General features: G+C 33.6%; 1 protein-coding gene across 4 annotated transcripts in view; it reads left to right on the top strand.

Moving 5' to 3' along the window:
• The window catches only part of LOC145296758 (uncharacterized), a 156,003-nt gene that overhangs the window by 94,083 nt on the left and 34,940 nt on the right, over nt 1-26,980 (top strand). For 2 of the 4 annotated variants that reach the window (XM_080142810.1, XM_080142818.1), the window contains one exon: nt 24,742-24,802. The exons of the other annotated variants lie outside the window; for them this stretch is intronic. In XM_080142810.1, the coding sequence (XP_079998936.1) occupies nt 24,766-24,802 (37 nt within the window). In that variant the 5' untranslated portion in view covers nt 24,742-24,765. The remainder of the gene's footprint in view (nt 1-24,741; nt 24,803-26,980) is intronic. 4 annotated transcript variants of the gene reach the window in all.

Here is a 26,980-nt window from a genome sequence, read left to right as displayed (position 1 = left end):
CGCTGCAAACATCGGGATTTCACTTTCCAGTCATAACCAATTGTCCACTTCATCAAAAAAGGAAATAATCAATATTATTTCGCCTAGGTCGATCTGTACTTGTTTTTTTACAGTAGTGTTCATTATTAATGATAATATTTCACTTTTTTATGTCTATGAAAATCATCCCGGACAAAACACTACTTGAGTAAGATTTCGAACCCATAATCACGTTACTACACGATCCTTAAATCCATCTTTCACGTCCTCTTTCTACATTTTCTTTTGCTTATCATACAACCCCCCACTCTCTATATGTGCCTAAATCTAAACGCAGATCCCATGAACAAAGATTCTTTCCCAGAATTGTCCCCCTTTGGAACACTGTTCCGCTAACCTGCTTACCGGTTGAATACAACATGGTAGCCGTCAAATCCAATGTAAACAAGTTCTTGTTGGTCCGTCCCCACAAATAATCAAATTCTACTAACTTTACACCATTAACGGTTACTACACTACCACCTTACATTCATTAACACTTATCCTCGAGTGGCCTTCGGGCCTTCAAAAGTAGTGAACCCCAAGTAAAAAAAAAATGCTACAAAATACTAAAAATCTGTCTGCTTGAATATTATATATTTTTTAATCTTTGGCAAGAGTTTATTTAAGAGTGAAATATGCTCGTGTCAGGTTGTCCTGACAAACCCTTGTATAGAGAACCCGAAAACATTCGAGGAAATATATGTTTATATCTGGAAGCAGACATTTCAAAGAAGCCATCTTATTCATGCAAATACGCAGTGACGTCAATAGAGTGCATACTCTTACTGTACTTGTACTTCTGACGTCATTTACCTGGCTCGACGCGAATTCGCCTCTTCACGAGTTAAGGCATCCCATCAGGGCTCTATGGATAAATTTATCTTAAGTTGACCTTTGACAATTAAATATTTTTGTTTACTAGCCAAATAGAAAAGTTACTAGACAAATCCATGTGAATTTTGGAATATGACATCTTCGTTCCGTGACGAGTACATACATCATAAAATTTTTCTGTATTTTTTTTTTTAATAAGTGTAATTCTAAACATGCACTGAATTTTAAATTGAGATTAGAAGGTATAAACATTTATTTTTCTTCAGATGTTTTTTAACAACCTTCATTAATATATATATATATATATATATATATATATATATATATATATATATATATATATATATATATATATATATATATATATTGTTCTATCAACCCTTTTATTGTTTAAATAATTTGGCTTAGCTCGATTTATTAAAAAAAAAAGTTGAAAGTATTTTTTTTTACTCAGTAATGAGCTTTGGAAAATTGTCGGAGAAAAAAAAACAAAAAAAAACAAAAAAAAAACAAAAAAAAACAATCGCCAAAAGATAAGCGTTTTATTATTTCTAGTCACCACTTGGAAAAATAAATCGCAAATGCGACCGTTTCACACGCAGTGTAAAGCCCTGCCCATCCAGGTCTATCTGCTGTTGACTCCTCAGCATATCTCAGCAATTCGCGATTCCATCGTCTCACACCGAAGAGATAAAGGACGGACATAGTTTTTAAGTCAGTTTTGACCGTAGCGAGCCGCAATCTCAGCTGAGCAATCTCAGCGGCCATTAAAAATTATGATAAGAACTTTAATAATTCAACTTACTATCTTTCGAAGCTTATAACTACTTGAAAAATGTAATTAAACCCCTAATTTTTTTTTCAATTAAAGGAGCAAAGACCACATTTTAAAAAGATAACAGGTTTAATAGCAAATTATGCAATATTTGTTTTTTAAATCGATTTTCTATAAAAAAGATTTAAAGAAAATCAACGTATTTTAACTGTCTTCGATAAAATATATGTATATATAAATGCCAAAAAATCACTTACCTATAAAAAAATACTATTAATGGGTAGTTCCATTCTTCATTGTTAAGAAATTATCCATATTTATATTTTAAATTCCATGTATTTTTTAAATAAAATATTTTTTAAACAAGTATTTGAAAACCCCTCCATTAGTTAAACATTATTACGGTGTTTAGCCAAACGTGGAACCGGTGATTCATTTTGTTTTAAACTACGGATGAACAGAAAGGCGTAAAAGCTACACGCTCGCGTTAGCCGTCTAGCCTTGCGTTTGAAAAGATTTGTGGCTCCATAGCTGAAAACTAGTCACATTTTACTTATAAGTTTTTGCCTTAAAAAAAAAAAAACAGTTGAAGAATTTTTTTCTTTTTAAATTTGCAAATAACTGTATTTTTTTTTTTTTAAATTAGCTTATTTTATTTATTGATCTTTTATCTTCAATTTGTGATACATAAATTTGAGGTGAGAAAATTAATTATTTTCATTTTATTAGACATTTCAAAATGGGGGGGGTGAATTTAAAAAAATCCCTTATCTAGAATATTATATTCAGTTTATCGCAAGGAGCATAAAATTTCACACTGAACCTGAAAATATCATAAAAATTGAACCAGTAGAAAAATTTTGATAGATTTTTAAAGTGAAAAAATTGAAAAAAAATTAACTCGTAAAATTCAATTGATTTCATTACGTAAACAAAATGACTGCATGAAGGCGCGACATAAACACTGTTTTTTTTTTAAATAAAAAATAATATTTCTATTATTTTTTAAACGACTTCAATAGTTTATTTTGGAAGTATATTCCATAAAGAAAATAAACAACCCACGTTAATAAGAGAAATTACGATTTTTTTATATTTTATTCGCAGTTTTTTGTTGGGGGTGTCAAAAATCCCCCCAAAATTCTGACACACCTAGCTGAGCACTAATACTCTTACGCCATCTTAGTAGCAGTGTTTATGCTATTGTTTATTGTCTTAATTCTACACTCCTGAATAAGTAATAAAAGTTTTTATTTTTATTATTATTTTTTTTTACAACCCGAATGTTTCCCGTGCATTTGTTTGTTTGTTTGTTTGTTTTCGGCAACTTTCTTCTATTAAAGAACCGATCCTCTTAGAAATACAAACACACAAAAGAAGGTCAAGGACTCTGAAAAAAAAAAATAATAATAAAAATAAATAAATAAAAATCATTTGAGTTAAAAATAAAAAATGCATCTTTAAGTCGTAAATATGAGTAGATTAGGAACACGAAATTCGTCAGTTTATCATATAAGTAAATTGTTTATCAGAAAGTTCCTTTTACTTACGTCGATGTGTGTCAGAAGCAATATATATGCAAAATAAACATCCGAGTAAAGAGGGCGGCCTGATAAGAAATATTCATTCGACATTTGGCCTCGATAAGCAAATAAATCAATGTGAAGCTTTACATCCTCTGTAAATGTCTAGCGGATAGACGGCCGCACTCGTCTCTTCTCAAATACAACATTATATAATACACCTTCCTCTCATTAAATATCTCTATTTACATAAAATTAGGCAGGTGCACGTGTTTATATATTTGTATGTGCATGATCTACTCGTAAATTAACTAAGCGACCATCATTAATCCTATGAAACATGGCTACTAGGTTCAAGGATGGGGAATGTGAGCTGTATTTATTTTAATATACTTTTATGCATCGGCAACAAAGATGAGGCGGAAGCGCTTCTTGAAAAATCAAATATGTTTTAGTTTTGTTATAAATTTTAACCCTATGTAGACATCAATTAATGTTTTGAACTCCGTTCTTTCATTTGTTTTCATTTGTCACTGATGATTTGAGTAGATTTTTAACGGTCTTTCATACGTCAAAAGGTTAACCCACGTTGATGAAACCGTGGTATGTCTTTGAAATATGTAGCATATATCCGTAAAATAAATAATTTGTAGTTGTGCTCTCACATTTGCTATAGAGCACTTCATTGATTTCTTTCCATCACATGCCGACACAATATACATACATACATACATATATATATACTAGCAAAAGTACTCGTCGTTGACTGGGTTCAAAAACAGCCTACAGAAAAATGAACTCTGATTTATGAAAGTATGATATGTTATGAAAAGGAAGGGTTGTAAAGAGATAGCTTCGAATTTGGGGGTATCAAAACCAAAGCAAAATATGATGAAAGTAAAAATAAAATAGATAAATCCCATAATTTATTATACCATACCTGTTCACACTGAAACACTTATTACAATATTCTGTGGATCTATATTAAAAAAAAACTTGTTAAACTTTGTGACATATTTCAATTCTATGGAGGTCAGGCGCGAACGAACACCCAATAATTTTATTATACTATATTTCTTCAAACTGAAACATAATTATCAAAGTATACTTACGCAGATAGATATTAAAAGTCTTTATTAAAGTTTGTACCTATTTTCATTCTATGGAGGCCAGGCGCGAACGCAGACCCCACAATTTTATTATACCATCCCTATTTAAGTTACAACATACTTATCAAAGTATTCTTATGTATATCTATATCAAAAAATCTTATAAAGGTTTTTTTTTTTTTTTTTTTTTTTTTTTTAATTGTTTATTTCCATACTTTGTGGACCAGGCGCGTAAGCAGACTCCACAATTTTAATGAATCATCATTATGCCAGATCAAACATACTCATTCCTGTGTCTCGATACATCTTCCATAATTATATGTAATCAGTTTTCTATAATAACCAACCATATAGGAGCCCATTCGTGACCAGAAACACATACAGACGTTCAGCTTTATATTATAGATATATTGTTTTCACAAAATCAAGATAACAAAGATTGGATTGATAGTAACAAGTAGTGTATTTTCATTATTCGTTACAATTGTCCCGTGACTATTCGGACAATTTCAAACCTTATATCGTTTGAAAATATTCACAAGAACGGCTTCTCTTCAGACGTTAAGAAAAACACTTTTTTAATGAACAATATGGAGTCAATTTCCCTTTTAAGGAAAACTATGCGATAAAAAATTTATATATATATATATATATATATATATATACAGAGAGAGAGAGAGAGATAAAGAAAGAGAGAGAGAGAAAGTATGAAAATATATTTATGGGAAGTAATCTCCATAGTTTATGTTTTATTCCCGGAGTAAATCTTCAACATAATTGTTTAGTCTAGAGGATGAAATATATTCATATGACCAAGTATTTGTATAAAATGTCCACATATATTCACGCAGATATCTGATTACCATTCCACGATGCGTTCCACAGTAGTGTTTTTCTGCATATCTTATAACCTTATTATCATATGGTCGTGATAGTTCAATGGATCTTCCTGACTTTCTCGCGGAATTTTGGTCTATTCTCCCTGACACCAGATGCGTCCTTGATTAGTTGATTGATGCGGGTAATGTGCCACCTTTCCACTGAATCATATCATCGGTTTAGCATCCATAAAAAACTCGTTAACAGTTTCATCCTTAGGACTCTAACAGTAACCAGCAAATCTTTTTTTTTTCTTTGATCAGAGCTCGCATCTAACCGAGGTTTTCATAGAGTTACTCTCTCATGGGGGTGCTGTGTTAAAATCGTCAAAATTCTTTTCCAGTTTTTTGGCAAAAGTTCAGGTGTTACTTTCATATTTCAAAACTGATATAAAAATTGCTACATGGAAACCACATTTCATCTTGTTACAAGATTTCATTTTCATCTTGACCAGTCCCGTCCAGGCTTACGGAGTCATACATTTAGTTCAATTTCTGTGCAATTTTGTTTTGCAACTTTGCTGACAGGATAGGTAGCCTCATCGACATTTTTGAGACATGTCCCATTTAGGAAAGAAATATTTCGATGTTGGTTCAGGGGAACGTGGTTTATTTTATATATTACGAGGGGCGTGCAATAAGTAATGCCCCTGACCCACTTCGCATAGCAGTAGAGCAACGAAACTTGGCACAGTTATTAGTCTTTCTCTACATAGGAACCACCCAGAGTTATGCATTTTTCCCATCGTTTGATGCAGCTCTAGAGACCGTTTTTGTAGAACACGCCAGGTTGTTCCTCCAACCACGATGTGACTTTAGAAATCAAGGTTGCATCATCTGGGAAATGCTTTCCTTTCAAAAACAACTTCATGGCTAGGAAGAGGTGAAAGTCAGAGGGTGCAAGGTCAGGAGAGTAGGGAGGATAGGGCAGGAGTTCATAACCACAGGCCCGTGCTTCTGATCTGGCGACCTGTGAGTTGTGGACCGGAGCGTTGTCCTGCAGGAGAAGGGTACCTTTGCTGATCTTCCCCCACCTCTTGATTTTGATAGCTTCCCTTAATTTCCTCAAAAGTGAAGCATAATAGGCTCCTGTAATTGTGGTACCCTTTGCCAGGAAATCTGTCATTACTACTCCGTCCTGGTCCCAGAAGACTGTGAGCATGACCTTGCCAGTGGAGGGATGCACCCTTGCTTTCTTTGGAGGTGGTGAGTCCAAGTGCTTCCATTGCATTGACTGGGCTTTGGTCTCTGGATCATAATGATGGACCCAGGTTTCATCCTGTGTAATCAGTCTTTTGAAAAACTTTGACTCATCTTCTTGGCACATCTCCAAATTCATCCTCGAGCACTCGACGCGTTCTCGCTTCTGGAATGGTGTGAGCAACCTGGGAATCCATCTGGCAGACACTTTATACATATGCAAATGGTCATGAATCATAGTTTCCACAGACCCTGTACTAATCTTGACATCTTGGGCTATTTGGCGAATAGTAATGCGCTGATCTTCCAAAATGGCAGCCTCAATTTGACAGACAGATGCCTCATCAATGGCAGAAGGGGGGGGCGACCAGGTCTGGGAGCTGTTTCCACAGACTTCTGGCCATGTTTGAATTCACGATACCAGCGTTTTACAAGGTCATATGATGGGGCATTATCACCATAAGTTTCTTTCATTTCATCAAAAGTCTCCTGTGGTGTGCGTCCTTTCAACTACAAAAACCGGATCACTGCTCGACATTCAACAGGCTCCATTTAACACCTAACTTAGTTCAAATACCTGTAAAACAGAAACCACAATTATCTCAGAGCTGCAATTTGCCACATAACCCGTAGAGATATAAATTATTGCACATGCGAAATTTCAGCTAAATCAGACAACTGGAAGTGGGTCAGGAGCATTACTTATTGCACGCCCCTCGTATTTAATTGGAATTCATTATTTAGATGAGTATTATTTATTAATTTATTTATTGTGGGCTATCATCACTCTCATCTTTCTTAGTTTTTGTTTCACGACGTTTCGGCCAACTATTCCTCTGGTCTTCGTCAGGTAGTAACCGCGACGGATAGGAACTCCGAATCTCCTAACTGCATTCTCAGCAATTACTGCCTTCCATAGTTGTTGTCGTCTCAACATGTTTTTGGCCAAGTAAGCCTCTGGCCGATTTTTGGTTAGGATTGAAACCGCTATCTTCAGACAATTCTCACCTGGAACCGCAGAGATTCAACGTCTCTATCAACTGCGCCACGGGTCCTAAAGGGCGATCAAGGTTGAATCCACGTTTATTTATTATCTGATCTTCCATGGTTGGGTCTGTACTGAATGGTATATATATTATTTTAATTGAAATTCATTATTGAGATGAGTATAATATCGTTTTTATTGAGGACTATTATTTTCATCTTTTTAGTTGTTGTTTCACAAACTTTTGGCCAACTATTCCTCTGGCCTTCGTCAGGTGGCCAAAAACGTGGTGGGAAAAAAGGTGGTTTATTTCGTTTATGTTAACAGAAAGACCAATGCATTTTGCCATTTCTTTGAGACAGGGTAGCAAGACTTCTGCTTGTGCTGTTGTATCAGTAAAAATCATCCTCACAACTTTTCGCTGCTGGATATCTCCTGCTTCTTGCAGGTACCAATGTCAACCTATTCGCTTTCAACTTGTCGATCGGCATACAAAGGCTGTAATCTAGACAGGATTGGTACATAAATTCAAAGTTCCCCAGTCTCGCAGGACCATTCCTTCACTGACTGTATACAAAAAAAGTGAAGTGAAGCATTAGAACAGATGCTACACCCCTGTACCAGCCAAAAATGAGCTCCGCTCGGATCCGTGAAGATTTCAAATCCATTTTTAGCAGGAAAAACCGTTATGGAACATTATGACGCTTATCTTCATCACTGCTAAACGTATTTGCTTTTTGAGTTCAGTGAAATTATTTTAGTTTTAGTTATATGTTTTTAGCTTTGATAAAACACAATGCAAATGAAAATAAATAAATAAATAAAAATTCCAAGGGAGTTAAATCTGGAGAACACAATATAAGGTCCATCTCACCCACACTCAATACATCGATTTGAAAAGCACTCGTTTAGATAATCTTAAACAAGGAGCATAATGACATTGGGTACAATTATTTGGATTATATGGACTACTACTCTCATCTTGGTTTTTATTCTTACAAAATTTCGCCACATAGCCCCCTGGCGCAACGGATAAAGTGCTAAGTTATAATCTGTTTTAAGTGACAATATTTTACTTGATGAAAGTTGAATCCTCAGTATATGCAATACTAAGATTATAATTAAGAATTACTTAAAACTTCTACACGATAAGTGCTAAGGAAACGAGAGATAGCAATCTATGTGGATTAAATAAAGGGTCTTTTTTATAAAAGAGTCACTTCTTATCAAGGCCCGAAGGCTACTCAAGAATAAGCGTTAATGAGTGTACTGTAGTCATTGGAACAATAGAGTAGTAATCGTTAGTAGTGGAAATTTGGTAACTTTGATTACTTAAGCGGACGACTCAACTAGAACTTGTCTATGGTGGACTTGAAGACGACGATATTGTAGTCAGCTAGAAAGTAGGCCATCGGAACAGAGTTCCACAGGCGGGCATTTCTAATAAAGAAGCATTTCTCTTCATGGAATCCATGTTTAGGTTTAGGCACAGATAAAGAGTGGGGGAAATTATTGATAGTGGCTTAAGCTAGACGAGTGTTTTCATGAAAGTTTGGCATGGGGGGGGGCATAGATTCGAGCTTAGACGAGCGCTTGCCGCGAAAATAACAATAGAGCAGAGACAGGCTAGCAGCGTTTCTTGTGTGGGAAAGAGGTTGCTGAGAAGAGAAAAGGGCATCCTTTACTAGGCTACAAAGTTGGTTTTGAACTATGTTTAGGCAGGATACGGTATTCGAGCAGCCCCTGCCCAGATGTGGCAACAGTATTTCATTCTATGGCGTACTTGGCTCTTATACAGGTAGAAAATTGCATCGTTAGTGAGATAACTATTGGATAGGTAGAACGATCCGATCATTTTTCCAGCGATCTTGGCAACGGATTTGATGCACGTGTTACATTTCAGATCAGGAGCGAAGGTCAGGTTTAGAAGTTTATCAAAACATGTAGCCTCCCCAAGACGAGAGCCATTTATTTCAGTTGATGCCAGACGGGGGTCAGGGCGTTAATGATGGAAATATATAAGCTTGGTTTTTAGATGCATTAAAATTAACCAGTCACACTTTTAATTCAGTTCCAAATACTGTTCATATCCTAAATCTTATTATCACAACAGTTTGGCTGGTGTAACCTCTGACCTGCTTCAGGCGAATTTGTCAAACTCAGGTAACTTTATATCGAACTATGTGAATGCGTATTCGAATTTCGAATCAACACTTTATTTAATGCTCTGATGTATATGGTTTTCGTTCCGTCATTCATGATCGAGCAGAAATTTTAATAATAATAATAATAATAATAATAATAATAATAATAATAATAATAATAATAATAATAATTATTATTATTATTATTATTATTATTATTAATTAATTAATTAATTAATTAATTAATTATTATTATAAGTAGACTAGGAATACAAAATTCGTCAGTTTATCATGTAAGCAAATTGTTTATCAGAAAATTCCTTTTACTTGCGTCTATGTGTGTCAGAAGCAATATATATGCAAAATATAAAGCTACCTCCGTAAATTAAATAGAAGTATATGTTTAAAATTTTTTCAATAAGTGCTTCCACCTCGTCTTTGTGACGTATGCATAAAACTATGGTAAAGTAAATATAGCTTGCATTCACCATCCTTGAGACTAGTAGCCATATTCCATGCATTCATGATGATCGCTAATTAGTTTACGAGTAGATCGTGCATATACAAATATATAAACACGTGCACGTGCCTAATTTTATGTAAATATTAATTAGTAATTAATTATTAATTATTAATCATTGATTATTAATTATCACCCGTACTAATGATATAATTAAAATACTAATAATAAAACCAAGAATTATTTAAGACTTCTACACAGTCATGACTTGCGGAACCAGAATAAGCTACTTCCGTAAATTAGTTAAAAGTATATGTTTAAAATTTTGTCTAGATTTGCGAGTTCAACATAATGATTCCCGAGTCTTCCATGAAGAAGGTTGGAGATTACATCGGCGAAAAATGTGATAATCACATCCAAGATGAGAATGAGTCTAAATATTCCAATTGATACAAATTATTAATCTTCACCTCAAAATATATATGTTTATATATTACGGTTCCGGAGAATTCGATTCAAATTTAAAAAAAAATAAGAGAGGGGGTAAGAATGAGAGAAATAAACAAGCAGACAAAGAGAAAGAGACTGAGTGTGAAAGAGAGTGATGGAAATAGAGAGCGTGCATGTACGACAAGAAAAGAGAAGAGTAAATAAAGAGAGAAAGAGAGAGAGAGAGAAAGAGCAAGTGTGAGAGATAGATAATGAGAAAGAGAGAGTGTATAAGAGAAAGAAAGAAAGAGATAGAAAGAGTGTGTAAGGGAACGATAGCATATGTTGGAAAGAAAGTAGGATGGAGAGAGACAGAGAAAGAAAGGAAGTGTCGAGTTGTGAAAGATAGAGAGAGAGAAAAAAAAGAATGTGTGTGTGTGTGTGTTTGAGAGAGAAAAAGAGAAGGGACGAGTTTATAAAAGATAGGTATATATATATATATATATATATATATATATATATATATATATATATATAGATAGATAGATAGATAGATAGATAGAGTGAAATAGAGAGAGAAATAGGGCGAGTATCTGAAAGACAAAAAGACGAGAGAATGTGTATGAGAGAAAGTGTGTGTATATGTGTGTTTGAGAGAGAAAAGAATAGAAAACGAGATAGGCGCGAGTGTGCGAAAGATAGATAGATAGATAGATAGATAGATAGATAGGGAGAGAGAGAGGATGAGGAAGAGATGTATGAAGAGGAGAAGGATGAGGAGGCGGAAGGGAGGAGGGGGAGGGGGAGAAAGGCGGTGGAACAAAGGAATCGTGAGGGACCGACAGATGCATAATGATTTTTGTTGTTGTAGCTTTAATTTCCCCGTTCATCATTGTAAAATCCTTGCACAGATTACTTTATTGTAGAGTCGAGTAATTATCTGCGTTTATGTCGATTAATTAATTAGTTTTCCATACGAGTGCGCGCGTGTGGGGGGGGGGAGTAATGCATATCCAAGCAATTAGCCCCAATCGAAATGGGAGTGGTTGAGAAGTCTTGAAAACTGAAACGGACATTACATTAGCCATTGAACACGTGTACATAGCTAAAACATGCGTTCATGCGCATGTCTGGTCTTTTGTTGAGTTGGTTTCGAACCTCACTATGCTTAATCCAACCACGCTGATGAATCATATAGTAACGAAACATGTGTCTGTGCTTAAATATATAAATAACTAGCAGGACCCGTTAACCGGCGTTGCCCGGTGGACGCCTGTCCCCTGCCCCCACACACTTCGCAAACAAAATATATAAATAAAGTACGGTTGTTGTTGTTGTTGTTGTTGTTGGTGGTGGTGGTGGTGGTGTCCACTACCGTCCCTGAACAATTACGGACACTGGCGGCCATGGCCGAAATGTAATAATCTGGCTTTCACTGCAGGTATTGTCTGAATCTAAGAAAAGCAATTAAGGGAATGCGTAAATCAGTGTTAATTCGTAAAATTGCGAAAATGGTCCATAAGAATAATAATAAAAGTAAAAACGGAAGTTTTAGATTATCGTTGTATATGAACTGTTTAGAGTGATCGAAATCAGTGATAGTAGTCCAAGCTGTTTCCGTTTGTTGTCCAAGTTTTCCTCTTCTTTTCAACTCTCCCGCCAATAGAATTAAAGTAAATTCCAGTTTTATGTCGTTTTTTAAACGTGTAAAACAATACAATTACGACATTTTTCACTTCACTTTACTTCTTTGAGTATTGTCATGTTAAGAACGGCGTTTGGAATAGACACCACCAACCTCCTTCATCTTAAGAACGGCGTTCGGATTAGACACCCCAACATCCCCATGTGAAGAATGGCTGACTAAGTAGACAATCGCCTTTTTCGGGGAGGGGGGGGGTGATTTCCCTGAATTAAACCGTGATAATTGTTGTCAGCATACTCAACCCAAAATACTTTTAAAAAATGGGGGTGCGCAGTGTCGGTAGGAGAAAAGTAGATTTGTTTATCTCGCGTGCAGCCAGTGATCTCTAAAAGTTGGGAGTTTCTTAATTAGCATAGTAGAAAACCTGCAAAAATCGTCATTCTAAAAAAAATTGTGTCGGTGAACCCCGCACCCCTAAAAAAAAGTTGGATTTTTTCAGAATCGAGTGTGCCACTCCTGGGGGAACTGGATTTTCCCCACATCTAAAACGGACCGTGTGTCTAACTCTGTCCTCTGCTAGTAAAGAATTATTATTATTATTATTATTATTATTATTATTATTATTATTATTATTATTATTATTATCATCATAGATCTTTGGCAATATTTAACTATTAAAAGTATACGAAATTGAGTTTCATCTTGGCAAAACCTCAAAAATGAACCTTCGAATTTTATAAACTTGAAAGAAAAATAAACACACACACACAACACACACACACACACACACACACATACACACAAAAACATTGTCGTATTTAAAACAAAAAAAATCGCCTAATTTAAAAATAAATAAATAAATAAATAAATAAATAAAAGACGTCAAGGGTGTGAGTTCATATAAAAACGTTGTTTTAATTTGAATAAAATAAAATACGCATCCCTTGACGTTATTCTCGCGTTACCTACGCACTGTTCCAGTATTTCAAAATATAACCGTCGAGATACAACGCGCGGATCTTTACAAACAGACTTTTCTTTCTTTAACTTTACAACATAACAAGAAAGAAGAAGAGAAAAAAAAAGAAAGAAAACAACATATTGAAGATGGAGTATAGCTCTGAAATACATTTATGTTATAAATTTCAAACAAGTAAAATATTTGTTTATTTTCCTAATATTACGTTGTGATTTGTCTTTCAAGCGCACTTGATGCGTATTTTATTTTATACTAACACCTGTTCCACATGAGACACATATGAGAAACTAAAAGTAAAACATTTTAAACGCTGTCTACAGGGAAAACCTTTTCTCTGATAATAAAGTATTAAAATATCCTAATTTTTCAGCATAAAGTACACATAAATCAATTTGAATAAAAGAAAAGAAACAAAATAACACACTGAAGATGGAGTATACCTGCGAAATATATTTGTGATAAATTTCAAACAAGTAAAATATTTGTTTATTTTCGTTGTGATTTGTCTTTCAAGCGTACGATGCGTATTTTATTTTATTAAAAATTAAAAGACTTATTTATTTTGGATATAGACATTTAACGGATTCTACTTTTTATCAAGATTTTCTTGTTACGATCTTATCGAGATACAAAATTCGACATTTAAAAAAAGGTTACTTGTAAAATTTAATTTGTAAAAAAAAAAAAAATCTCGGAGGAAAATTGTGATTTATTTATTACAACGATTAAAAAAGAAAAAAAAAGTGGCACACTGGGTTGAATTTCAGTTTTTAAGAATTTACCGAAAGTAATCGCGACCGTGATTAAAGAGTTATTGTTTATTTTAACAATAACACTTTTTTACGTTAATAGATTTAGTAGATCGCTCGTATAAGAGGAAATATTTAATAACAATCAGGAGTTTTCTTTAGTAAATATATACTTAGGTATGGGCTTAAAATAAACTCTCGGAACTTTTGAGTAAATTCGTCTTATTGTTTTGTTTTACGATATTTTACGCTAACCGACCCAGTCGATCGTATGTATCAAAGTCGCTTTAATCAGAAGCAGAGGTAATTAGTCGTACATTGATCGTAGCTAAGTTTTAGTCGTACATACCAAACCATTGTCGTGTTTACATATTTGTGAGTCTTCCGGACGTTCAAGCAAAGACGGGAAATACGTGATATATATATATATATATATATATATATATATATATATATATATATATATAATGTTGTTTACTTGTGCACGTTGGTTCCAATAATTAATGTTATCAGTATTTAAGTGTATGTTTATGAGTGCTTAAAATGTTTGTATTTCCTTTTTTTTTTTTTTAGCGCTAGTGCCTCATGTGGAGAGCGACGCCATTTTTGTAAACTTTTAGAAGTGTTTGTTTATCTAGGAATTAGTTTCATTTTGGAATATGAAAATGTCCGGTTTCAGCCAATTAGAAAGGGCGGTACATTAGTGTGGAGCCCTTATTGTTTAGTATTTGGAAAGTGGAAAGAATATGTTATGTCTATGTTTGTCTGAGACAGTTACGGAGGTGTAATTACACTATAGTTAAAAAATGTAGAATAGGGACCGGTGACAACTGATATTAGTGGTAGAACTAAATATCTAGGGAGAAAAGTAGGGACTCCTTCTTCTTATGTTGCGATTATGATGGTGATGCGTATCGGGTGGAATGTAGCATTTTAATATCACGGCTGAGTGTGTCGAAAGCTATATATAATAGTGTCCAATAGGCTAGATGTATTAAATTTGTATATGCCATCTGGTGTTGCAAACCTGCAATACTTAGGTACAGAGGGGAATTTCTGCAGTCAAATGATTATATAGGAGATTATAATCATAATAACAAATTCTTACTTACTATAGCGTATATAGGCACCTCTTCAGAAAACCCACAATCGAATTCGAAACCTACAGGGAGACTTTTTATGGTGCCATATTTGATTTTTCAGGTTTTAGCTGTATATATAACACTATATATATATATATATATATATATATAGAGAGAGAGAGAGAGAGAGAGAGAGAGAGAGAGAGAGAGAGAAAGAAAGAGAGAACGGGTTAGGGAGGGAGGGAAGGAGGGATGTGTGTGTGTGTGTTATGCTCCTATAAATTTGGGATTTTATGTATTTATATTCATATCAAAACTCTTTTTTCTATTCATTTAAAAAAAGGAAATACAACTTTTTTTTATATATCGATCGTGGAATTGCATTCATCTGCAAAAGATCTAGCCAATTTGCATATTCTTTTAAACATTCATTTGAATTCCCTATTAGTTTTTTCGGTTTTCTTATGGGATGATCATCTTTAGTTAACTATTACATGTAATTATATTCATATAGATATTCTACATGATTTATATTTGCGTAAAAAAGGTTATAGTAAACACAAACATCTTTCTTTATATATATATATATATATATATATATATATATATATATATATATATATATATATATGTATGTATGTATGCGTTTTAAAAATTTTTACCTAACTACTTCTCTGTCAGTTTATAGCCTACAGATATGAAACGTAATATATAGGGTATTCGAACCAATGCAAAACTTTTCATTTGGGTTTTAGCCGGTAAAAACGGTGCAAAAGTGTAAAAATTAAAAAAATGGAATTTGCCAGTTAAAGTCGAACTACGGCATTACAAATATACATGCGTAACGTAATAGCTATTAGTTCATGTTTTAATTTTTAGCTTTGCAGCAAACATGTTTTCATAACTCAAGCATTAACGTCAAAGAAAAAAGTAAATCGTAAGCTACACGTTTTGCTTTCAATTCTCGGTGGTGGCGCATGAATCATTATTTTTTAAACTGCATTAATCGAAACTTTAATTTAAATTTAAGCTTATTTTACGACTGAGCAATGCGGGGCGGCCTGCTAGTGTATATATATATATATATATATATATATATATATATATATATATATATATATATATATATATATGTATATATATATATATACAGTATATATATATAGTATATATATAGTATATATATATATACAGTATATATATAGTATAGTATATATATATACAGTATATATATAGTATATATATATATATATATATATAGTATATATATAGTATATATATAGTATAGTGTATATATATATATAGTATATATATAGTATATATATAGTATAGTGTATATGTGTATATATATATGTATATATATATATATAGTATATATATAGTATATATAGTATAGTGTATATATATATATATACTAGCAAAAGCACCCGTCGTTTACTGGGTTCAAAATAGCCTACAGAAAATGGACTCTGATTTATGAAAGTATGATATGTTATGAAAAGGAAGGGTTGTAAAGAGATAGCTTCGAATTTGGGGGTATCAAACCAAAGCAAAATATGGTAAAAGTAAAAATAAAATAGATAAACCCCATAATTTATTATACCATACCTATTCACACTGAAACACAATAATCTGTGAATCTTTATTAAATACAGTATATATATAGTATAGTATATATATATATATACAGTATATATATAGTATATATATAGTATAGTATATATATATATATATATATATATATATAGTATATATATAGTATAGTGTATATATATATATAGTATATATACAGTATATATAGTATAGTGTATATATATATATATATATATATATATATAAAAGTGAACGTGTCTGTCTGTCTGTCTGTGTACATTTCCCTACGCAATAACTCTGTCAATTTTTAGTCTATAGACGCGAAATTTGAAATACCGGGTACTGAGATTTGGGAAAATCGATGTGACGGGTGTCAGCCAGAAATTTGGCTGTTAAGGGGTCAAATTTCAACGATTTGACCTTTAAGAACTCTACCAAACTTCTCCGAGAATTTTGGGTCTAGACACTTGAAATTTTAGATATAGGTTCCTTGAACCTGGATCTAACTTAATCAAGTGATTTGAGCCCGAAACTATAAATTTTAAGGGGTCATAATAGGGGTCAAATTAAAAAAAAATTTACTCTTTTTTTTTTTTTTTTTTTTTGCTCAGCATACACCTCCAAACACCCGGGCAACGCCGGGCTGAAATGCTAGTATATATATATATATATATATATATATATATATATATATATATATATATATATATATATACTAGCAAAAGCACCCGTCGTTTAGTGGGTTCAAAATAGCCTACAGAAAATGGACTCTGATTTATGAAAGTATGATAGGTTATGAAAAGGAAGGGTTGTAAAGAGATAGCTTCGAATTTCGGGGTATCAAAACCAAAGCAAAATATGATGAAAGTAAAAATAAAATAGATTAACCCCATAATTTATTATACCATACATGTTCACATTGAAACACTTATCACAATATTCTGTGAATCTATATTAAAAAAAAAAACCTTGTTTAACTTTGTGACATATTTCCATTCTATGGAGGCCAGGCGCGAACGCAGACCCCATTTTATTTTATTATACCATCTCTATTTAAGTTAAAACATACTTATCAAAGTATCATTATGTACATCTATATCATAAACACTTGTAAACGTTTTTTTTTTTTTTTTTAATTTTCAAATTTTTTATTTCAATATTTTGTGGACCATACGCGTACGCAGACCCCACCATTTTAATAAATCATCATTATACCAGATCAAATATACCCATTCCTGTGTCTCGGTACATCTTCTATCATTATATGTGATCAGTTTTCTATAATAGTCAACCATATAGGAGCCTATTCGTGACTAGACACACACACAGACGTTCAGTTTTATATTATATTATATATATATATATATATTTGCCACTCATTTCTATCATCTCTTCATGCATTTTTGTAGACATTAGACCTTTATGTACGTAATACTTTGAATCATGAATAAGCTTCAAACACAAACTAAATATAGATTCTCACTATATGTCTAGAACTCTTGTCTGAGTTTGATTTTTCATTCTTATAACCACTTGTGTGTGCGTATACACATACACACGCGTACACTCATCTATACATGCACAAACCATGTAAAAAAGCATTTAATGCGTAACTGATCGAGGTTATTGTTACATTTTAGTTATCATTTGGCTTTCAATCTGAATGAAATAATGAATATCTTCATTTGATATATATCACATACATAAAAAAAATCATGGAAATAAAATTGTAAAATTTATTAAATCATTAAGTCTTCAAGTAAGGAATACAAAAGAAAAATATCGAGGATGAAAAAAGGAAAAACAAAATTATTTTTTAATTCGAACGATTATGTTTGGTTTGAAAAAAAAATAATAATTTCACGTCATAGACACACTAGATATTTTCAAATATTTTACTTGTGTCTTATTCCCCTGAACTGAGAGAATGTCACCTTATAATTACAGCTTTTTTAGTTGTACCTTGAAAACAACTAACTCCACACGAAACTGATGGAAGACAGTGGTTATTTATTCAATGTGATCTTCGTCCCAAATCAGTAACCACTGTGGGGGGACAGAGAGGAAGGGGGAGAAAGAAATCACTAGTTAATTATATAATATCAGCCCACGTCCTTACTCCTCCGAACGCCTAGGGTGTTTCCATAGTAACTAGCTTTTCTATTTCCTTATATCTTTTAGCTATTTGGCGTCATACCCGTTTCTAGTGTATTCCCACAGCCTAAGCAATTTTCAATCCGGGATCTTCAAGTTGGCCTCAGATGACCTCACAGTGATCTCTATTCCCATTTATTCACAACTAACTTAATCATAGACTAGTGGATCTACCTGCTTGATATCTAAAACGCTTTACAGAATGGAACCAATTGAAACACCTGCTACAGAAAATAACATCTACTACAGAAATACAGGTTGAGTAGAGAAAGACTAGTAATCTTTTTTCTGTAAGAGAGAACTTGGAGGGAATAATAGAGATCATCGCCACCACTAGATTGCAAAGTCGATTTTCTACTCTGTCAAAGTAAGAAAAAGTGCGCTACGTGGAACGTTTCTCCTATGACAGCAGTACTTCACTACACCCCGTCTCAATGCTTCCGACCCCCCGACTAGTAGCAAAATCCCACCCCTTCACAGCTAGATGTTGCAATTTTTTTTACTCTGATTGCTTTTTTTCCGTTGGATTACTTGTCTTTAGAATTCTCTCTTTAACCCGACCGCACAAAGATGCAGAAGTTTAAATGTAATGTGAACAAGTACCTTTTGTCATTCCTCATCAAAGCTGCCCCCCCCCAAAAAAAAACATCCCAACTTCTATCACAGTAACTCGGTACGCTTCAGAGGCAATGTGCCTTGTTTGCAGCGAAAGGATATCTTATGGCGTAAATATTCTATTACCTGTGTGTCACGGCTTTAGAGACACATCGTGATTTTTTTTTTTTTTTTGACCCTCAAAATTACCAACTGTTTTCTTTTCTTTTCTTTTTTTGTGGAGGGGGTGGTAATCAAATCAATTTATTTGTTTTAAAATATTTTTATGAAAATCACTCGACATAAGGCATGAAGCCACTTAATGTAAGAAGCTAACAAGAACGAGATATTATTATTACAAAGACAGGAGATGCCGATTGATCTTAGTCTTGGAAAGGCTGTAAGTAGGAGGAAAACAGTGAGCAGGAAGAGAGTTCCACAATTTTGCAGTTCCAGGAAATAAAGCTATTGGAATCGGAAGTTGTATTACAAGGAGGTATTAAAACATCGAATTGATGGAGACCACCAGACCAACGAGTCAAACGAGCTAGGACAAAAAGAAGCAGGAAGTAGATTAGACAATTCTGAAGAACACATGACATAATAGTATTTATAAAAAGCAAAGTCTGACACTAGCAACATCACGTCTGTGAGAAGGAGGTTGAAGAAGAAGAAGAAGAAGAAGAAGAAGAAGAAGAAGAAGAAGAAGAAGAAGAAGAAGAAAGGGTTGGCCCAATCAAATGATTGATACGTTTCTGCACTTTACCAAGAATCTTCAAATGGGATAGAGATTCACCAGCCCAAATATGACAACAGTACTCCATACATGGTTTGATAGAAGACTTGTAGAGATAGAGAATGGCCTTGGGTGTGAGAAAGTGTTTGGAGTGGAAGAGAGAACTGATTTGACAAGAGCAATGGATTTAATATATGGACTCCACATAGTTTCTTTTTCTATTCTCAATTGTCATTTCATACGATTTTCTTTGGCGAATTATTAATTAATATCATTTTTTTTCACTGGTATGTCTTTTAACGTGCATGTTCTGTGTCCAGTAATAAATAGCTGTAATGATTTGGTTAAATTCCTTAAATAAAACATTGCGATCGTTGCTAATTTCCTGTTGGTTGCAATTGTTTATTAAGAGATGATAGATTATGAATAACCTTTGAAGTTATTATATGATGCAATTATTGCATGATTTTGCACTCATTTAGCAATTATTTTATTTAACTCCTCTCCAGGAGTCAAATGTGAGTTTGATGAAAGTGATTTTTTATTTATTTATTTTTGTGGAACGAACTGGATTCGAACTTAGAACACCCAGGTTTTCAGCTTGTAGCGTTAACCACATAGTCACCGCAACCGCCAAATATATACAGCTTCTCTTGGAGGTTTGACACTACGTCAGATATAGATTTAATGAAAATGTTTCTGTAGAACGAACTGGATTCGAACTTGGCACACCCAGGTTTTCAACTTGTGTCGTTAACCAAGTAGCCCTCCCATCCCAGCTTCATGAACCAATCATAAACTTTGCTATTTCTTTACTATCGCGGAGAGCATCCCTCGTTGAGTTCTTTGGTTATATGGTAACATTGAATTTCGGAAACGCGTGTACAAATGGATAGATATTGAAAATTGTAAAAAATAGAGATTATTGTAGGAGTCTATTGGAAACGAACTATTTTCTATAGTCATCCACTGGAATGGATAATTTTTTTATAGGCGTCCATAGAAATATATTAGGAAAGGGTTTTTATATCATTATTGAAGTATTTGAAATGCAACACCGTTTTTTTTGTTTTTTGTTTTTTGGCATTACTCATATTCAGAATCAACTGTTTATTTCTCCCCTTAGCAAATGAACTAAACGATCTCAGTTTTAAGGATTTTTTTACCGTCTGATACCATTTCTCTCATTCTTATGTTATAATTAGCAGGGCGATCTGACGCTGTTCGGGATTTAAAGAGGATTAACACATGTTCCACACTTCTAATATTTTATTGTCATCGAAATCGGCGAAGTCGCTCATTGGTCAATCAAATCAATTGATTGCCTGCTCTAGTCAGGAACTCAACGCTGTGCACTGGGAGAAAGCTTCAGATGCCTCCATGTAGTGACTTAATCCACAATTCATTGTAGTCTACATTGCAATGTAGAGAATCTACTGTTGATTTTATAAAATTATTTTTAATTTTATATAATTACTTGAATTAAGTTTAAAATGCAAAAGTCAAGTACAATGGTCCAATTATACTCTAAGCAGAAGCGTTCATTATGAACGCGCCTCTGTCTTATCAAAGAACCTACCGTTGATTTTATAGGCCAAGCCATTCCGCTTGTGTGGTGATAAAACTTCTTGAATGCACTTATGTTGGTAGGCTGCATTAAAGTGTTAACTTTGACAACAATTGGACTGTTTCTTCTTTAATCAGATTTCTTCGATTATCGATTTTTGATACTTATCAGAGGTATTCCGATACAAAACCTATCTAAAATCACGCCCTGGAACACATAAAGTGCATGTGTGCGAAATTTTTTTAAAAATTGGTTCAGCCGCTTTGGAACCTATAGGAAACAAACTTACACACACACACACACACACACACACACACACAGTGCCTTTTATATATAAGTAGAGATTATGTGTATTTTCATACTGTTTCTCGTTCTTCTTTCGCTATAGATTTTTTTTCTTTTTGTTTCCTTTTATTTATTGATTTTTTTGTTTTTGTTTTGTTTGTTTTGCTTTTCTTTATTTTTCTTTCACAATTTATGTTTCGGAATTTTTTCACATGACGATTGATAATTTTGAATTATTCACATTACTTTTCTCATCTTGGATGTTATTCTCACAACGTTTCGACCTATGTAACCTACGACCTTCTTCAGAAACGCCTTGTTGAACTCTGAAATTCGTACAGAATTTTGAACTAAAACCTGTATTTAATCCACAGGGGTAGATTGTTCTTTTTCCGTTAGCTATGATCACTATTTTATTTATTTATTTATTTATTTGGCGAGTTATATTTTTGCATAGAACTCACGGAGATCATGCCTCAGGATTGTCGGCTCTGCACGAAGTCATCCTCGTTCCTCGTAGCTATTTATAAAACCTGCAATCTTTTTTCATCGAGAGCAGCGAGATTTATCAATTGCATACGAAGGCAAGGAAGGTTTGGCCAAGAATACGCAAAGGAATAGCGCCGAAGCAAAGTTGTTACGCTCACTCATTTGATTTGCGGTTCTGCACCCGACGCATCCTTTTCTGCCACACGCCGAGACACAGTTTGCGGTTTTAATATCGCCGCATACCAGGCCTGTCAGTCATGGGTTACCCTGGCAGGAATCTTAGTTCCAAACGGCATAACTCCGACACTATCAGGCTGTCACCACTTTTATTATGGTGAGGAAGTTAGGTCTTAGGAGGAAGAATAGAAATCTTAAGTTTATGTTATTATCTCTTCAACCACCAGAAAACTGTGTTTTAGATCATATTGTTAATAGACGCCTTTATCCATTGCACTGCGCGTTTAGGATATAATGACTAAGAATAATTTATTAATTCATTAGTATGTCGTCTATCGGATTTCGGAGAACAGAATGAGGACAATCTATTCCGTGGATAGAATAACAGATTCAATTCGAAATTCTCTATAGATTTCCGAGTTCGACATAAAGACACGCCTGAAGAAAGTCTGAGGTTACATCGGCCAAAATTTTGTTAGAGTAACAGTAATCTGAACAATCTGAATAATACAAACTGCAAAATTCCATTCATCGTGACCGTATTTCGTTGTAGATCATTCGTAGTACTTTTGTATGTCAATTAATACTTGTTACAAGAATGACGTGGGTGTGTTGTTGGCCTAATGGATACTCTCCGTGACTACGAATTCGACTATACTGAGTTCAAATTCTAGCGGATCTACTGTGACCATATGCACGCTAATAACGATTAGTATTGTTCCTATTTACAATGTCTCCCCACGGGACTGAGTTAGACATCAGGGTCGTTTGTTAATGTGGAGAAAAGGAAGAAAAATAAAAACTGTTTCAGTCGTGAAGGATTTCACCGCCACTGACAGAGAACAAGAAATTGAAGTGCAGCATCTGAAGAACAGATACTACACTTTGATCTTGACCCGAAGACCAAATTGTTATTACCATTGATGTACCATATTTAATACAAATAAACTTCAGTCTATGACTGACTTACCCACCTAGTTTCAATCACAAATATCCAACAGTCTTTGTTTTATTACTGTCCTTAGATAGAGGGTGTGGCTCTAAGTGGGCTTCTTATTCACCATACTCCCTCTAATCTTTATCTGTGAGGTTATCTCAAAGATAATGTCGATCAAAGCAATCCCCAGACTATTTCAAAACGGAAGAGACTCATAACATCCCAAATCAGTGCAGTGTCAAAAGAGGAGTGTGTCATATTTATTCACACTTTTACATGTCGTATCCAGATGTGATAAAACAAAGACTGTTGGATATTCATGACAAAAACTTGGTGGACAAGTCATGAATAGACTGAAATTTATTGCTTTCAGATATAGTTCGATTGCAGAAATCGTTGTGAAATTTATTATCGATTAGTTGTCGAAGAACCTTATATATTAGCTACTTGTTTAAAAAAAAATGTTTCTTTCTTTTTCTTTTTTTTTTTTTTTTTTGAGAGGAATTATGAATTTCTATTATAAAGATGATATTCTTTGTTCGAAATTCTAAAGAAAGCTCTTTGAAGATGGAATAATTTTGGCTTACTACAAAATAGATTTGGGCCTATCTGTTACCGAAGCCAGATCATATCTCACAGACATTATTGCTAAAAAAAAAAAAAAAAAAAAAAAAAAAAAAAAAAAAAAAACTACCATAAAAATATTTGGTGACTATCTGTAACTGGAGCAACATCAAATTACGTTGTAGTCTTAAATAAGTATTTAAAGTTGTAAATCATTTATTAGAACTCAGATAATGTAGTTATTTTTATGATCTTAAATAGACTTTGCAAACGTAAAAGAATTGTTTCGTCGGTATTTGCGTAGTTGTGTAGTTAACAAGGGGGCGGTGGCAAAAATAAAGAAAAAACAAGCAAACAAATAACTCGTACAAAACGCAAGAAAATTTATTTTTATATCTACCTGTATAAGTTTCATATTTAGATACTGAGGGTAAGATTTATTATCTATGAAGTTTTTATCGTCACTATTAATCTATCGTTTGGAGTTATATCCTAAGATGGCGACTGATTTTATTTGTTAATGTGCTTGCTTAAACAATACTAATTAAAAAGAGTAGCCACCACCCCGAATCTAGGCTTATGGTTCAATTAAGAATTGCTTTTACTATCTTTTATGCCCGAATTTTGCTGTAACCTTAATTGATTAGTAATAATTAGTAATTAGTAATAATTAATTGGAAGACAAAGAGTCGTCTTTTATTCCCGTGCAACGCCGGGTATTGCTATTATTTATTTATTTTAAAAAGATGAATGTTTTGTTAATATAACGTGTGTTGTGTTTTGTATTTGTTTTTTCTGTAATAACAAATTGTCTTCAATATTATTCAAACAGATCTTGTAGCGCCAAGAAAATAAAATGGCTTCCAGTATGTGGCGGTATTTCATGGACTGGGGTAAATGAAAAAAAAAAAAAGATTGTCTTTGCTCTACCGTGGCTTGTTTTATCCTTTCTGGCGGACGCATAAGATGCGCTTATTAAATTACCCAAGGTTGATCTCCAGTCTTATAAACCTTGGAATTAAAAAAAAAAAAAAAAATTAGAAAACGGGTGTAATGTATCGTATGCGTCCGCCATTTTTTTTTTTTTTTTTTTTTTGCCTCCGAGCATGTCGCGTGAGCCTCTTTCCATTTACGGTCAATGTTATTACTTCTAACATTTTCCCATGGCTTAAAAAATTGCAAATCCCTGCCGATGATAACGATAAACCTGCATGAGAAGTTCTGGCTAAATATCGCTGCTCAGCTATTACAAAAAAAAAAAAAAAAAAAAAAAAAAATGCAATACTGCAAGCGCTATTACTTCTCAGCTTTTTCATTCCATCAGTTTAATGCAATATTCATCGGCTTTATGATAAAAAAAAACACTTTTCAAAACCGACGTGTGTGTGTGCGTGCGTGTGTATATAAAATCTTTTAATAATAATTTAAAAAATTTTGTCAGTTATCCGCTACATGTCACTGGAGATTCTTGTTTTGTGACGCAACTTCCTGGATACGTTAGCTTAATAGAGCCACACCCTCTATCTAACTTCCATTTCTAATAGAAATTTGCACAGTGTGGAAAAGTCAGTTTTACATCAATTTAACAGATGTACATCCACATTTATATTTATATGTGTGTGTGTATGTGTGTGTGTGTGTGTGTGTGTGCTTAAGTGTGTGTACGCGTGTGTCTGTGTTTGTGTGCGCACATGGTAAAATGAAAAATATTAAAAAAACGAAATATAAAAAATATAAAAAGACAGGAGCATATTAACAAGCCATGTAAAGGATTAATATTTCGCCTGATTTTATTCACGAAGCTTCATCGCGAGTGATAGAGTTAGCATCAAATGAAGCCAAGAATCAGTCTTCTTCGTGGCCTTTTGATGTGACCTTTTTTATATTTCGCTTGTTTAATTTTGTTTTATGTACGTATTCTATCACATTCTTATGCTTATAGTGTACACACACACACACACACACACACACACACACATACACACACACACAAACACACACACACACACTTAATTAAAAATGACAGGACAAACAATTATGATTCGCCATTTATCTTGATATATTTACAAAAATATCTATAGAAAATCATAGAATAACGTCAACAACTTTATAACTAAACTAGACGACCCATGATTCATTTGATCCAAACGACTGAACGGATCTTGAGATGGGGAAGAGAAATAAAAGAGAAGACTAGACTAGACGATAAATCTTCTTGTATGTGGAGGTGGGGCTGTCGAGTATATATGTTCTACGTTTTTTGTGTGTGTGTTTTGGTTGTTTTCAGATTTTGTGTTTTATTTTCGTCATCATTAAAACAAGAACGGATATTGTTAACAGTGTTCATTTAATTTGCGCGTTCAATACCATTTTAAACTTAAGCGTGATAGACCAACGAACAGACACAGTTAAAGAGATTATGCGTCTATTCAATTTTCGTGTTCACCTATTGAAATAACCTTTCAAGCTGAAACTTGACAGACCAATAAAATGTTACTTCAATCTTAAGCAGGTCTTGGATATGACCTTAAACTATATCCGATGGTGAGGCCCCAGCTTGCGGGCTTTGGGGAGTGTGGAGCCACCCTTTAATTGTCATTGCTCCCAGATCCACTCTAATCTGGAGTGGTAGTACCTGATAGGGTCCCAACTATGGATTAAATAGAAACCAACTTGAAAAAAAATATTCTATTAAAGAAATTTTCTTCAAAATCACTGGATTCGGCCTTAAATAACCTGAAAAGAGTTGATATACTGTAAAACAAACAGCCAATCAATCTTAAGCATGACAGAAAGACGAACACTTCTTACCAATGAAGGCACTTTTTTCATCTGAAGTGTGACCGACAGACTGACGGAACCTTTTATGATTGAACATATGTCAAAGATTTGCACATTCAATTTGTGACTTCAGAATGAAGATTACATTTTCAAACATAAGCATGACAGACGAAAGAAAACAATATTTCATACTTTAGTATGGCAGGCCAATGTAAGTGTTCTTTATAACCGATGTTGTGACAGACCAAAAAAAAAAAATGCTATTCCAAATCAAAGTATGAGGGGGGCCA

This window comes from Euprymna scolopes, chromosome 2 (assembly GCF_053919585.1).
Source record: "Euprymna scolopes isolate OS-2025 chromosome 2, ASM5391958v1, whole genome shotgun sequence".
NCBI classification, from domain to species: domain Eukaryota; kingdom Metazoa; phylum Mollusca; class Cephalopoda; order Sepiida; family Sepiolidae; genus Euprymna; species Euprymna scolopes.
The sequence above is the reverse complement of the archived record's forward strand: the minus strand, read 5'-3'. Positions and strand labels throughout refer to the sequence as shown.